Source organism: Dryobates pubescens, chromosome 31, assembly GCF_014839835.1.
Source record: "Dryobates pubescens isolate bDryPub1 chromosome 31, bDryPub1.pri, whole genome shotgun sequence".
Taxonomy (NCBI): domain Eukaryota; kingdom Metazoa; phylum Chordata; class Aves; order Piciformes; family Picidae; genus Dryobates; species Dryobates pubescens.
In genome coordinates, this window is record NC_071642.1 from 12,262,739 (window position 1) to 12,277,399 (window position 14,661).

A 14,661-nucleotide genomic window follows, 5' to 3' on the forward strand; every position below is an offset into this window, starting at 1 on the left:
TGCCAGTTAGCATGACTGGTGATGATTGCGAATTAAAGCACAGCACGCTTTGCTGGGATGAATAAGTTTGCCTCATTTTGCCTTTTTGTCTGTTCCAGTCTCTGGAGTACAATATCTTTGAAGGCATGGAGTGCCGTGGGTCTCCTCTGGTGGTTATCAGCCAGGGGAAGATCGTGCTGGAGGATGGGAACCTGCACGTCACGGAGGGGTCTGGGCGCTACATCCCCAGGAAGCCGTTTCCTGACTTCGTATACAAGCGCATCAAAGCAAGGAGCAGGGTGAGCAGCAACAGTTGGATGCGCATTGGTTCTCTCACTGGAACGCCTGAGTTAAAGTGGGTGGAAACCAGATGCTGTACCCTGGCTCACAGACACACACTTCTGCAACAGAAAATGTTCCCTGGATACCAGCCACATCCATCTCAGCTCCTCTTTCCCTTGTTTTGTTCACTGGAATCAGGACAGGAGAATGCTCTGGCCTGAGATAGGATTCTCTGCAGATTTGATTTTTCTGCTCTTTAGTTCTTCACAGAATTTTGCATGAAGAGGAGTGTGGCCAGCAGGTCAAAGGAGGTCCTCCTCCCACTCTACTCTGCCCGGGTGAGGCCGCACCTGGAGTACTGGGCCCAGTTCAGGGCTCCCCAGTTCAAGGACAGGGAATTACTGAAGAGAGTCCAGCAGAGGGCCAGGAGGATGACTGGGGGACTGGAGCATCTCTGTGAGGAGGAAAGGCTGAGACACCTGGGGCTGGTTAGCCCAGAGAAGAGCAGCCTGAGAAGGGCTCTTCTCAAAGCTCAGCAAGAGCTAAAGGGTGTGAGGGGCAAGAGTATGGGCCTGGGCTCCTTTCAGTGGCTGCCAGTGAAAGAACAGGGGGCAACAGGCGCAAACCAGAACCCAGGAGGTTTCAACTGAAATTAAGGAGAACCTTCTTTGATGTGAGGGTGTCAGAACCCTGGAGCAGGCTCCCCAAAGAGGTTGTGAAGTCTCCCGTCTCTGGCAAGATTCCAAACCTACCTGGACATTGTGATCTTGGGCAAGCTGCTGTGGGTGACCCTGCTAGAGCAGGGGGGTTGGACTGGATGATCTCCAGAGGTCCCTTCCACCCCCTACATTCTATGATTATCTGTCCTGGGACACCTGGACAGAGGACGTATGTAGGAACCATCCAGTTTGGATGTGAATCAATCTGCAGATAACCCAGGAGACTTCTCATGTTGTAGAAGAACCAAGAGAAGTTATTGATGGTGTTTATATATCAAACCTTTCAGCAATCAGGTAGAATTCTAATTTATTGTTATAGGTGCAACCATTCCAAACCTATCTGGGCACAGCCCTGTGTGTACCTGTTCTGGCAGGTGGGTTGGACTAGATGATCTCCAGAGGTCCCTTTCTGTGAGTCTGTAATATATGATGCTATTTCCCTTCTGTCAGACATGATCAGATGCTTGTATCTGGTGACTGCTGAGTCACAGGCACAGCCTACAGCCTGTTGAAAAGTGAGAATGTCCTATTTTTAAGAGGCTAATATTGTTGGGAAAGTTTTTGTCAAATACACCCATTCAAAGCAGAAACTGCCTTGTGATGTGCTTTTAGTTGGTAAAAACTGACAGAGAAGGGAACACTGAACTCATCTGTAGCTTAGTTGCCGAGAATTTAAGAAGTCTTATTTATAGGTGAAGTCAGTTTTCTGACAATGAAAGTATTTTGATATTTGAAGTGTTTCCCTCTCCTGGACAGAGCCAGGGCTGTGCTAGTTCTGCAGACCACAGGTGATCTTTGTGTTCCTTGGTCTTTCCTTACTGTTCTTTGGAAGAAATTGCAAGTTATCAAAATTACAACCTAAAATAATGTAGCACCACAGAGAACAGATCTGTGGTTTCTTTTGTATTCTGGTCTCCCACAGAAATATGTCTGACCTATAAATCCAACTGGGCAGCACCTCAGCTGGAGTAATTGTGCTTAACCCAATCCAGAGCTCACAGTGCTGTGAAGCTGGGCTGGCTTCTCTCTCTTTGCAGACCTGCCTCTGTCTCAGCATGGTTAGGCTTTTGGGGGATGAGTAGATGAGTCAGGAGCCTTTAATCCAACAACAGGTAGGTTGAGATCATTAAAGAACAGAAGCTGTGGTACAAGGGACAGACTGGCTGTCTTCTGTAGGCTGCTCACACTTGCCAGCAACTTGCTGGAGCCACAGAAGTCCAAAATATGTTCGATTTGAGCTGTGCTGCTCTAGAGCCTGACACAGAGTCAGTGATGGATGCCTTCCTATCCTCTTACCAAAGACAAATCTGAATGTGTGTGCTGTTGCCTTAGCAACATCTGGGCAGCTGTTTAGTTGTGTTTTGAAGGCTGTTTTGACCCTGAAGGCTGCCTGCTTCTGTGTTTTGCAGCTGGCTGAGCTGCGGGGTGTGCCTCGAGGCCTCTATGATGGACCTGTCTGCGAAGTGTCAGTGACACCGAAGACTGTCACACCAGCGTCTTCAGCTAAGACATCTCCTGCCAAACAGCAGGCCCCACCTGTGAGGAACCTGCATCAGTCTGGATTCAGCTTGTCTGGTACATACTGCCATGGGGCTTTGAAATCATGGCTTGTTGAGGAAATTGCACTCCCTTACTCTACATTAATTCTGCTGAACAGGGAGTGGCTTAGTCTGTGATGTGTTTCTAGCTTGGAGGTTATCCCCTTAGAATGGAAGAAGGGCAGCACAGGAACCATCATAAAGTCCTGCTGTTTTCATGTCATGGCACAAGCACAGGTGCTGAGTCCAATTGCCTTCTGGATTCGATCCTCAGCCAGATGTCTGAAGAGGACAGGTGGCACCATCCTGAGTGGAGTTTTGCCAGCTGAGAGCAGCTGTTGGGCAGATGGTTTCTCAGCATAGTGTTTCAGTGCAGCAAGGGAAAAAGGCTGTGAAAAGACTTGCTAAGGGAAAATGATTTAGCCAGCCTTTATCTGTGCAGGGGTGGGTGGTTCAGGTGTCTGCTCAGGTGGAGCAGGAGAACCTGCAGAACAGCTTTCAGCAGGATTATAGCACTTGGGTCACAGCACCACCACAAAGGTTCCAGGCCTGGGCAGTGTGGTTGGAAACTGTCCAGCAGAAAAGGACATTGGGGTGTTTGACAGCTGGCTGAGCACGAGGCAGTGTGTACCCAGGTGACCAAGAAGGCCACCAGAATCCTGGCCTGGATCTGCAATAGTGTGGCCAGCAGGAGTAGGTTCATCTCAAACTCTGGCACAGGATGGAACCTGAAGTTGCTTCTCTCTTCTACAGGGGCACAGATTGACGACAACATCCCACGCCGCACAACCCAGCGCATCGTGGCACCGCCCGGGGGTCGTGCCAACATCACCAGCTTGGGCTAAGGACCAACCGCTTCTCGGACTGGGGCACGGGGGCACCTGGAGACCCATTCTGATTCTTTTAGAGCCTGTGACAGTTACTGTGGGCAACCGGTGAGGGGGGTGCTGAAGTAAGGCTTTCAATCCCCTCGGATTCCCTTCTCATTTTCATCAGCCCCTCTCACTTTTCCCCTCAGCTCCTACACATTTAAAGAAACAAACCCTGTTTTGACACATCTGACATGCAAAAAGTACATGTAAAGAGGATGTTTGAGATACGTGGCCTCTGTCCCATTCATCATCTTTCTTTTAATAAAGGAAGCATAAAGTGAATTTCCCAGGAGCTGCCTTTAAGACACACACACAGGAATATATTATACTAAATGTTAAAGATAGCTTTTCTTTTTTTCCTTTTTTTTCTTATTTTTGATGTCACACCACAGAGTAGTTCAAGGGTGTCAAACTGGATATTCTGTAGGGTTCTGTGTTCTAGCAGGATAGCTAGGTGGGCACAGAGGGAAGCAATCCCAGCCTGTCCAACCCCCAGCACCACCTTGGAGGTCACTGAGTAACTGCCTGCTGCCAGAGAGAGGAAGCAGGACCCATCACTGGGAAGTGCCCAATCACACCATCCCCCAGCCATTGGCTGAGCTAGAATCCTTGACTTTGCTTCTGTTGCTTTGGGTTTTCATTTAATTTTTCCTTCTGGATTTTGCTGCAAATCAGGAAACTTCTGTCATTGGTGGGGCTTTTTTATGTTTGCCTGTGTGTTTTTAGTAAGTCTGTGTCATGGAATTTACAAAAGCCTTAGCTGAGAACTGGAGGTTTCCCTTTTCTTCCCTGTTGTTCCTAAACCTCATTCAAATCACAGACTGTCACCAGTGTCACTGCCACAGCCACTGTGGTATTTCAGGTGTTTCTAGGTTGCATCGTTCCAGCCAACACTTCCCACTTAGCTGCAATGGGAGGTTGCAGAGCAGGTTCATAAGCTATGATCTTCACTTCAGTGTACTATAGGTCTTGAACTGGTGCAAATAAAGGGGCTGGATTCCAGCTGAGGAGCTGGGATGGTGTCTCTTGGTAAGTTTCTAGCAGCTAGTTTGTCTTCTGTTCCCAGAAGTGAAAATCCATAAGAAGGGGGCCACAAAGAGCAACATGTTGCTTGAAAGATTTCTGTAGCAGTCATGTTCCCCCTTCCTGGCCATCTAAGTTCTCATCAGAAGGCTGGTCGACTGAGTGTTTGCCCAAGCATCTATGGCAATTCCAGTTCCAGTCCAGATGCCCAGATGATGTAAACTGGGAGCCTCAGAGCAGCTCCATGGTTTAACAGCAGCTGAGAATCTCTCATGGCCAGTGCAAATGATGCAATTGCACATTTCTTCAAGAATCTTCCCTTGTGCAAATATTCAGAAGGCCTGGTGGTTCCCCATCCTTCCTCAGATGCCTGCTGCCCCAGATTTGAGACCAAAGCCCATGGGTGGTCCTTAAATGAATTTGGAATCTTCTGTGGCAGTCAGTGGGACCTGGGTGCTTAACTGTCTTCTGGGATGGAAGGTCTTTTAGCCCTGGTGTTGGAGGTTTATCATTTTTGGGACACAGAATAAATCTGGACCATTAAATTCCCACTTAGCTAGAGTCCTAGGTGGTCCCAAGGACTTGTCTCTTAGCATAAAGAGCTTTTCTACCCACAGTTAACACAGCGTTACTTCCACTGTCTGTGTGCCCTGGCACTTGCCTGCATCTTCTGCTTTCTCTTCTCTTTGTACTTTGCCACCTACATTGACCTTGGTTTTCCATATCTGAATTCTCTTAAATGGTATTTACAGGTTCTTTTAGGGGAAAAAAAATAAAACAACCTATGTATGTGAAGGCTTTTGAGAAACAAGTATAAAATTTGGGTTTAGGAGGTATTAATGCTGGGATTTGTAAAGGATCTGGAAGCTTCTTAGTAACCCAGAGCCTCCCAGCTTCAGCACCTGATTCCTTTGGGCCCCTTTCAGCACAAAAGTTCAGTAAAGTCATTGCCATGCCTCTTGTGTCTTTTAGTTTTGCGTAAGAGTTTTGCACTTTAAGTAATCTGTGAACTTAATTATATATTGCAGCTTTTTTCTTTTGGTTGTTTTTTTGTTTGTTGTTTTTGTTGGGTTTTTTGGTGGGGTTTTTTGTTTGGTTTGGGGGAGGGATGTTTTAGTGTGTGGGGTTTTTTTGGGTTGGTTTGTTGTTTTTTTTTTTCCCCACCTGTGTGTTAAAACCAATTTCAACAAGTTGGGGAGAGAGAAAAGAATTGCAGATCCGTTTCACTTCTCCGAAACACTTTGCGGCTCTTCAGTATTCACTTAAGTCTTCCTTTTTGTTTTATTTTTTCCTTCACTGACTCATGAAGATCTTTTAATTTGTTCTTCAAAAGGAAGAAAAAAATCCCCCAAAAAGATTTTTGCAGGCTATGTAAGCATGTTTTTTTCCTGTGAGAGCTTGTCCGCTTTGTGTCTGTTTTATGAATGTCATATGTAAATGCTTAAAGAAAAAAAAGATGACTTAATTAATTAACCGCAGTGACTTGAAGCTCTAAAAATAAAAGTAGGATTTAATACTAGCTGGATTTTAACCCTTGGATTTGTGATTGTGAACCATGAGTGGAGGAGCTGTAAGTGCTAAAGCTGATCATGTGTGTAGACAAAAGGGAGTACTGATATTTGACCATTGTCTCAATGGCAAAACCCACCCCAAGTCTTGTGTTTTATTCCTGAAGGACTCTGTGTTATATTACCTGGGAACTCCTAATAAAGACAAAACGTTGTTGTTTCACTAGGTGTGTCTGTCTCGTGGCGATGCTTGTTCTGGGTAACAGCCAACCTTCCAATCTCTGCAGGAGTGAGCTGTGCAGGAGTAGAGCTGAGGAAAAGGTCCCGTGCTTCCTTGGAAGATGGTGATGGAAAAGATGAATCAGTGGTCCACAGTGTAATTTCCTGGGGTGTGTGAAGAAGAGTGTGGCCAGCAAGTTGAGGGAGGTTCTCCTCCCTCACTACTCTGCACTGGTGAGGAGTAGAGGAGTAGTGGGTCCCCTTCTGGGCTCCCCAGTTCAGGAGGCACAGAGAAGGCAGAAACTTGTGTACTTTGAGGGTGCTGGAGCCCTGGCCCTGGCTACCTAGAGAGGCTGTGGAGTCTCTTTTTCTGTAGGCTTTCCAAACCTACCTGAAGCATATGGAGGTTTCTGAGGAAGAAGTCATCAACAGCAAGACCTAAACCTAGCAAGTCCTGAGGCGCAAAACCAGTCAGAAATGCCAGGAAGATGCTGAAGCTAATGCTGGTTTGTTGCTACAGAAGAACACAGGCAAATCTGTGTTCTGTAAACCAGTTAACCCAGCTAATTCCTTAAGCTGGCAGTGGTGAGACTCATCTTAGGGCTCTCATTTGGTTCTCTGCAGGTTTCTTGTTGACTGGTCTTTGGCCACTCATTTAAGACCTAGTGTGTGGACCTTATCTGATCTTAACATTGATGTGGAATTAGTAGCTAAAGGGAGCAGAGCAAGCAGCAGATGAATCTGATCCAATGACCTGGAACACTAGCTGTCAGCTCTTGAGGAGAAGTGGTGTGTCAAAGCTGCAGAGATGCAGTGCCGAGAGACATGGGTTAGCACCAGACTTTGTAGAGGTAGAGAATGGTTGGATTTGATGATCTTACAAGTCTAAAGTCCTATTAATTAACGCTAGGTTTTAGTAACTTAAATTTCCCCGGGTTTATGAGCTAAAAGTTGAAGGATTTAGGACTTTTATCTGCTTGCTCTGCAGGCCTGGAAGCCTCGGAGTCTTTTTTTCCTCCCCATTTTTGTCCAGCACGGGAGGTGCAGGTTAAGCTCACTGCCGTAAGGTGGCAGCAGGAGATGCGGAAATCACGCCGAATCACAGACCCTACCTGGTTGAACGAGACCTCCAAGCTCATCCAGTCCAACCCTCGACCCAGCGCTGCAGTATCAGCACTAAACCATGTCCCTAAGCACCAGGTCCATATGCTGCTTGAAGCCCCGCTGGGATAGTGACTTCAGCACTGCCCTGGGAAGACCATTCAAATGTTTGAGAACCCTTTCAGTGAACAAATATTTCCTGAGATCCAATCTGAATCTCACCTGGTGCTGCTTGGAGCCATTCCCTCTGCTCCTCTTGCTTGACACCTAGGAGAAAACACTGTCCCCTCCTCTCTCCAACCTCCTTTCAGGGAGCTGTAGAGAGTGATGAGGTCTCCCCTCAGCTTCCTCTTCAGCCTAAACAACCCTAGCTCCCTGAGCCCCTCCTTGTAGGCCACGTGTTCTAGACCCTTCTCTAGTTTCCTTGCCCTTCTCTGGACATGCTCCAGCCCTTCAGTGTCCTTCCTATAGTAAGGGGCCCAGAACTGAACACAATACTCAAGTTGTGGCTGCGTCAGTGCTAAGCACAGGAGGTGATCACCTCCCTGTTCCCACTGGCCACAGTGTTTCCAAGGCAAACCAGGATGCCATTGGCTTTCTTGGCTATCTGGGCACATTGCAGTCAACTGTCTACTTATACCCCTGGGGTCCTTCTCTGAGTCGTAGCTTTCCAACAATGCATCCTCAAGTCTGTAGCTTACCATGGGGCTAGTGTGACCCAAGTGCAGGATCTGGCACTTGGCCTTGTTGAGCTTCACACAATTAGCCTTGGCCCATTGGTCTAACCTGTCCAGATCCAGAGGGACTATAAAAAGCCCCTCGACAGCTTTCCTGTAGCCCCATTCAGGTACTGGAAGATAGATGAGATCTCCCCTACATTATCCCTTCAGACTTCAGGTAGGATCAGGGGATATTGCTGGGCATCCTCAGATTATAAAAGTTATTGAAGGATGTTCTTCTTCTTTCCCAAAATACCTGATTCCCTGCCCCCTCTCAATTCTTAGAATTAAAACCAAATAGATAAAATATTAGGAAGGGTTTGATGTCTTTATCTTTTATGTGTGTGTGTGTGTGTGTGTGTGTGTGTGTGTGTGTGTGTGTGACTAGTGGTCCCTGGGTTTAACAAAACTGCCCATAACCACCAGACTGGGTTTGTCCTTCCTTTTACAAGTGCTCCGGGAAAGGAATGCTTTTAAATCCTAAAACTCTGTGGCAATATTCTTCCTGCCTGCCCCCTCCTCCACTCCATCTCCAGCTATAGCACCATTACTCTGAGGTTTTTATGACTCTCAAGAGAAATGCAAAACATTCCTGATACAGAAGTAGCATTTTGGAGTCCTTGGTCTCTCCCAAGGCTAAATCATGGGAGCTGCCAACAGAGGGGATATATGGTGTAAGTGACATGGAGCCAATGAATTCGCACTGATGCTGTTACTTGATTCACTAACAGGTGGTAAATGTTTCATCTTGTGAAGGACCAGAAATTATTATAGATGTGGCTCGACATTGTTGGGAGAATCGTTTGGGACACGGGGAGCTCGGCTTCAGCCCCCTGGGATCGACCGAGGGACTTTGGGAACCTGAAGACTCCCTGGCGACAAGGTCGACTGAGAGCCTGTCGGGCCCTGGAGACTGCCCTGGGCATGCATTCCCCTGCCGAACTGGGGCAGGGGGCTATTTTCAGCAGCAGTGTGAACCTATAAAAGGCGTCACAGCAGGGCGGAGATGGGGAATTCGGCTACCGGGACATTGGCTGCTAGAGACTGAGAATCAGCTACCGGGAATCGGGAAGAACTTTGCTAGAGAAACTGCTGGGGGAAGCTGCAGTGAGGATATGTCAGGAGCTGCTGCCTCTGCGGGTTGCTAGAACTGCTTGGAAGGGTTTGCCGAGAAACTCTTAGGAGAACTTCCTGCGAGCTGCTGCCGCCGCCCCAGAGGGAGCGCGCTGCTGTCGTCGCGGAGAGCAGCCACCGGGAGCTGTTGTCGCGGAGGGCAGCCACCGGGAGCTGCTGTCGTCGCGGAGAGCAGCTACCGGGAGCTGTTGTCGCGGAGGGCAGCCACCGGGAGCTGCTGTCGTCGCGGAGAGCAGCCACCGGGAGCTGCTGTCGCGGAGAGCAGCCACCGGGAGCTGCTGTCGTCGCGGAGAGCAGCCACCGGGAGCTGCTGTCGTCGCGGAGAGCAGCCACCGGGAGCTGCAGTCCTGCCTGGTCCCCACACGCGGGATAACGATGCGCGCTCCCCACGGCTCCGACCCCCGGGGTACTCAGACCTGTTGCTGTTAAATGAAGTGGCTTGGCACTTGGCTCCGTTTGAGTCTTGATTCTGTTCTCGAGAATGTTAAGTTGGTCACACTAAAGATCCAGTTGGGCATCGCCCAGAAGTTAAGCTCAGCCGCACCCAGCCCCTCTAAAATTTGAGAACAAGCTGGAAAGCGAGGGGGGTTAACTTCTGCTAAATTATCCAGCATTGGATCATGACACCTCAAAGGAGCTCAGTGTGATTTCTGGCAGCAACTTGATGATGAAGGAGCATCACAACTGAAAGTAGGAGGTGTTAGCCAAAAGCTTCGTTTGCTGCCAGCTGCATTCATCTCAGCAGCTATAATGAGAGAAAAAAAGGAGGTTGGAGCCAGGTGTGGGGGCGTGGTCTCTTCTCCCTGGTAACAAGTGATAGAATGAGAGGAAACGGCTTCAAGATGCACCACGGGAGGTTTAGGTTGGCCCTTAGAAGAAACTGGAACAGGTTGCCTAGGGAGGTGGTTGGGGACCCATCCCTGGAGATATTCAAGGTGATCCTTGACAGGGCTCTGGGCAACCTGACCTAGTTGAAAATGCCTCTGCTTACTGCAGAGGGGGTTGGACCTTTGGAGATCCCTTCCAACCCAGACCATTCTATGATTCTATGCAACCATGTAACTCCTTCCCTAAAATGGTTCTCAAAGACTGGAAAGGGCTTCCCAAGGAGGTGGTTGAATCCCCATCTGTGAAGGTGTTTAAAGCCACAGACATGTGGTTCTGAGGGACATAATTTAGCACCAGCTTTGGTAGAGAATTGTTAGCTTTATGATCTTAAAGGGCTTTGCAACTGAAGTCTGTGAACCAGAGAAGTACAGACCTATAAAAGAAGCGGGAGGGCAACTGGGTTTTTTCATTTATAGATTTTTCCCAGTTTCCCTGAGGCTTAGGATGACATTTTCCAAGGTTCCACCAGTGACAGCCACAGCCTGGGCTTTCTAGGTTCCTCATGCATCAGCTGCTTTGGAAGTCTGTCTTTCCTTCACTGTGTCATAGTTCTTCCTTTATAAATCATGGAAAACAGTCATTCAGCACTGCCTTTCCCAAGAGGATTTACATTCTTGGATTGAGAATATTCGCTTAGTGTTTATTTATAAGGAATACAGCAAAATGAGCTGGATTTCATCTGAGAGATGATGTTTTACTGTAAGCAAACCAAATAGGCATAGTGAGGATCTGGGGCCCAAATGAAGTTTTCAAACTCCTTTCAAAATTTTTCAAGCAGAAATACAAGTTTGAGTTCTTTATTACCCTTGTACCTTCCTCTCCCCAAACCCTACTGAGAACAGCCCTACTGGTGGGAATCTCTACTGATTCTCTGCCTGAAATGTTTGTTGAAAGGGAAAAGTAAAAATAATTTTGGGAAAGAAAAATAAAATAATAATAATAATTAAACCCCCAAACAAACAATAAAACCCACAAAACAAAACCAAACCACAACAAAGAACCAAAGAGACTTGTAGGTCACATCCCAAAGTGCACATTTCCCCCAATAAGTGGACCTAGCAATATTTCATAGACATTCAGTTTTGCTCAAGAAGATGACCAGCATGACCAACATGTTGCATGGTAAACAATGGGTCTTGAAATTGGGTGACATTAGAACACCATGTTCAGAAAATGCAGTGCCTGCTTTCACATTTAAGAAACACTGGCAGCCAGGCTTGTACAACAGGCAGGCAAAATGCTGCAGCAGGCAAAAGAAAAAGGAAACATTTTTGCAACCAAAGTCTGACAAAGCTAAAAAAAGCCCAAACCAGCTCACTCACAATTCCCACAGCCATAAGGCCAGTAAATAGACCTGGGTGTTTGGTGACGTTCAGCCAAGGTTTGGTATCAGTAGACAATGAAGCTGTGATTGTCAGCCGAGTTCCGAACTGCTTTTTAAGTGGAACACAGCCAAAGTGCTGGCTAGGTTTATTTTCTTAATTCAGAAAATGTTTCCCAGGGACAGAGTTTTATCAGATCAGAGAAGAAATTCAGAGCAATGCAAGACAGTCTTGACGGTCACTCCCAGACAACAAGTACTGGAACATCATTTTTGCTTTCCACTATTAACACTTGGGACATTTTGGACTTTGAAAAAGATCTTAATGTTATCATGGTGCTAAAGGAGGATATTTCTCAGTTTGGGTTTGATCTCACTGTAGCAGACAGTAATCTGCACTAACTAGAGATCTGAATGTGTTGTGGAACCAAAAGATGAGTTATTTCTTAGGTGACAGTTTCCTGCAGTGCGTAGGTCTCCCTTGACACCTTTAGCTCGTGCTTATTATTTTCCTCTTCTCTGTCAGCAGGAGCAATATGCAGCATGCTCTGTGTAGAAGGTATGATGTTTCAGTTGAATCCCTAATACCTGGGGAATAAGTGATTCAATTGCATTTATCAAGCTGCATGGAAGATCTTTATTTCAGTGCACCACAAGCTACCTCTGCAATGCTTTGGATTTTCATAATGCTGTCATATATTAAGTGATCTGTTTGGGAATGCCTTCAAAAGCTGGTTGATGATGCTTACGGATTAGCCCCCTTTTACAGATGGAGAAGGTTTAGTTTACTTCTGTACACTGATAGGAAATGACAGGATTGGTCTGGCTAGATAGTCAAACCTTCTCCCTGTGAGTCTCATTATAATCAGGCCAGAAACAGTAAATACTAGATAGATTCATTCAGAGAACATGTCAGGTTACACCCATTCCTGGAGGGGCTGAAAAGAACCTAGCCCACAGGTGGACATAGAAACCTGACCCAGGTGGGCAGAGAGACTTGGTTCCCCCACCCACGGTGAGGGTTTGTAATGGGTTGGGGCAAACTCCCTTCCCACCACGTGCAGAAATAACAACTCAGACAAACAGATTGCAAAAGTGGTGGAAAGTTTAAATAGAGAACAGTGAGTGTGTACAAAAAAAGAAACACAGTGACAAGAAAGAGACCAAAATAGACCCAGAAAGACCCCAACCCCACCTGAGGGTGCACCCAAAACCCCCAGGGTTCCTCCTCCCCCGCCCTACTGCTAGGCTGGTCTCAGCTGGCCAGACCTGAGACTGCCCATCCCCCAGCGGCCTTGGGTCCAATCAGGCCTATGGCCAGGAGATCTCTCCCCCAGTTACCAAGACTCAGAGAGGGAAGGAAAGAGGAAGTGCCAGAACCCACTGCAAAATTTATAATGGTGCAAGGGATTATGGTAGAAATACAGAATTTCCTGTGTCCACCCACTGGGCTGGACTTCTGGACACAGGAAACACCCCTGTAGCAGAGGGCACCCAGCCCAAACTACGACAGGGCTCCTCAGGTCAAGGGCTATTCCATTTCCCCTTCCTGTCCAGCAAGCCTATTTAAGGGGAGCCATCGTCCTGCCTCTTCCTCTTGTTCTTGCCACTGTCCTGCCTGACAGACCCTTTGCTGCTCCTGTGGCTAACACATGGTGAAGCCTGCTCCATGCTGCATCCACACTCTTAAGGACTGTATCTAAGGAGAATCCACATTTACATTGAGAGGGTTCTACGCCAGATGGGCCTCATTTTGTATATTGTTTTTTTTGTTTACCCTTTTCATTTATACCTTTGTAACTTTCCCTTTTACTCAAATGCCACATATAGTTTGTTAAACTTACCTTTTTACTTTCAAATTGATTCCAGACTCTTTTCTTTCATAATTTTACCTCTCTTTTCTCTTGCCTAATTTGCCTTTACCCTACTGGGGAAAAGGGAGAGGGGAGGCAAAGCTAAATCTGTTCCATTTGGGCTTTTGGACTCCAGGAAAGTTTAAACCATAACAATGTGCTTGTGGACTCTTGAGCTTATTTAGAAACAAAGCCTCTGGGCAGGAGGGTGGCTGAAAGCAGGGATGAGGAAAGTAGCAAGCAGAGAGCAGACACAAAAGGCTGCTCATTACAACTGTTCTCTTGTGAGCTATTAGAAAGTTTTTTTCTTCTAGCAAATGATGCAGGTCCCAAATGGGCAACATCTTAAAGACCCAAATGGATTTTCTCTTTGGCTCTGTTGTCAGAAGGATCATTCAGAAATAACTGTTGTCAACAGCTTCTCCTTCTGGGTTGGTTTTTAGCATCAGCTTGATTATCCAAACAATACTAAGACAGGGAAGAGCATAAAGGTATCTCTGAGGAGGACACAAAGTTTATTACCAAGCATGGATTCAACACCGGGCAGCTAAAATCTTCCTTAAGCGAACCACTGAGTCACTCTGTGCCTCAGAAGCTTTATTTTAAAGGGGTGTTCCTCATAAAACCCCAATCACACATGAGCATTAGTTAATGTGAGGCCCACAGGCATACCTAGAACTAAGTAAATTCCACTTCAGTGCAGCAGTAAGATCTTTTTAAACTGACTTGAGTCAGTATCTGATTCTCCAGTCTGCCACTGTTGCCTTCTAGAAAATGGAAAAAAAGCAGGCAGGAAATTTTTTCAAGAGAGACTGAAACTTTGTGGGTTTGCTGGCTCTGAGAAGTAGAAAGGCAAGAAATATTCCTGGCTTAATCTTTCCTCTTTTCAATGCCATTGATTTTCAAGATGTTAAAACCTGGCAAAGGAAAATATTCTTCTATACAATGCTTAACTTATCCTTGGACTTGGCAGAGCATAATGCAAAAAGGAAAAAAAGAGGAGACCTTTATTTGAACAGTGGGTAGATCTGAACTATTTGGGATCTGAATAATTCTAGCGAGTACAAGAAGTCTCAAAAACATGAGACAGTAAAGCCGAATGAACATTATCTATGGAAACTCAAATATTGAACTTTCCATGCCCTGTGAGGAGGAGATTGGTGGTCTGCTTAGCCTCAGCCTGTGTCAATTAGAAGTTGTCTCTATGATGCCTCAGCTCTCAGTCCTGTGCAGGGGAGATTATCTGCTCTGCCCAGGATGGAAATCTTGGCTGTTGCCCTCAACAGTAAATACTGAGCGACAGCGGGATATTAGACACATCCCCCAAGGAATTCAGTCAGGACACATTGATTGACAGGTCAGTGTGATCCACTGGCTGTGGCTTTGAGCACTCCACTGAACTCTTACTTCCCATATGACCACCTTCTGCTCTCTGTTCTGTGCTCCTATGGTATTTCACATGACAGACAAGTCCTGATTTTAGAAAGATGTCACGCATGATGATA

General features: G+C 46.6%; 1 protein-coding gene across 2 annotated transcripts in view; it reads left to right on the forward strand.

Annotated features, from left to right (window-relative positions):
* The window catches only part of DPYSL2 (dihydropyrimidinase like 2), a 53,866-nt gene extending 48,355 nt beyond the window's left edge, over positions 1–5,511 (forward strand). For both annotated transcript variants that reach the window (XM_054174845.1, XM_054174846.1), the window contains exons 12-14: positions 99–278; positions 2,390–2,555; positions 3,272–5,511. In XM_054174845.1, coding sequence (XP_054030820.1) covers positions 99–278; positions 2,390–2,555; positions 3,272–3,363 — 438 coding nt within the window. In that variant the 3' untranslated portion in view covers positions 3,364–5,511. The remainder of the gene's footprint in view (positions 1–98; positions 279–2,389; positions 2,556–3,271) is intronic.
* The last annotated feature ends 9,150 nt before the right edge of the window (positions 5,512–14,661 follow it).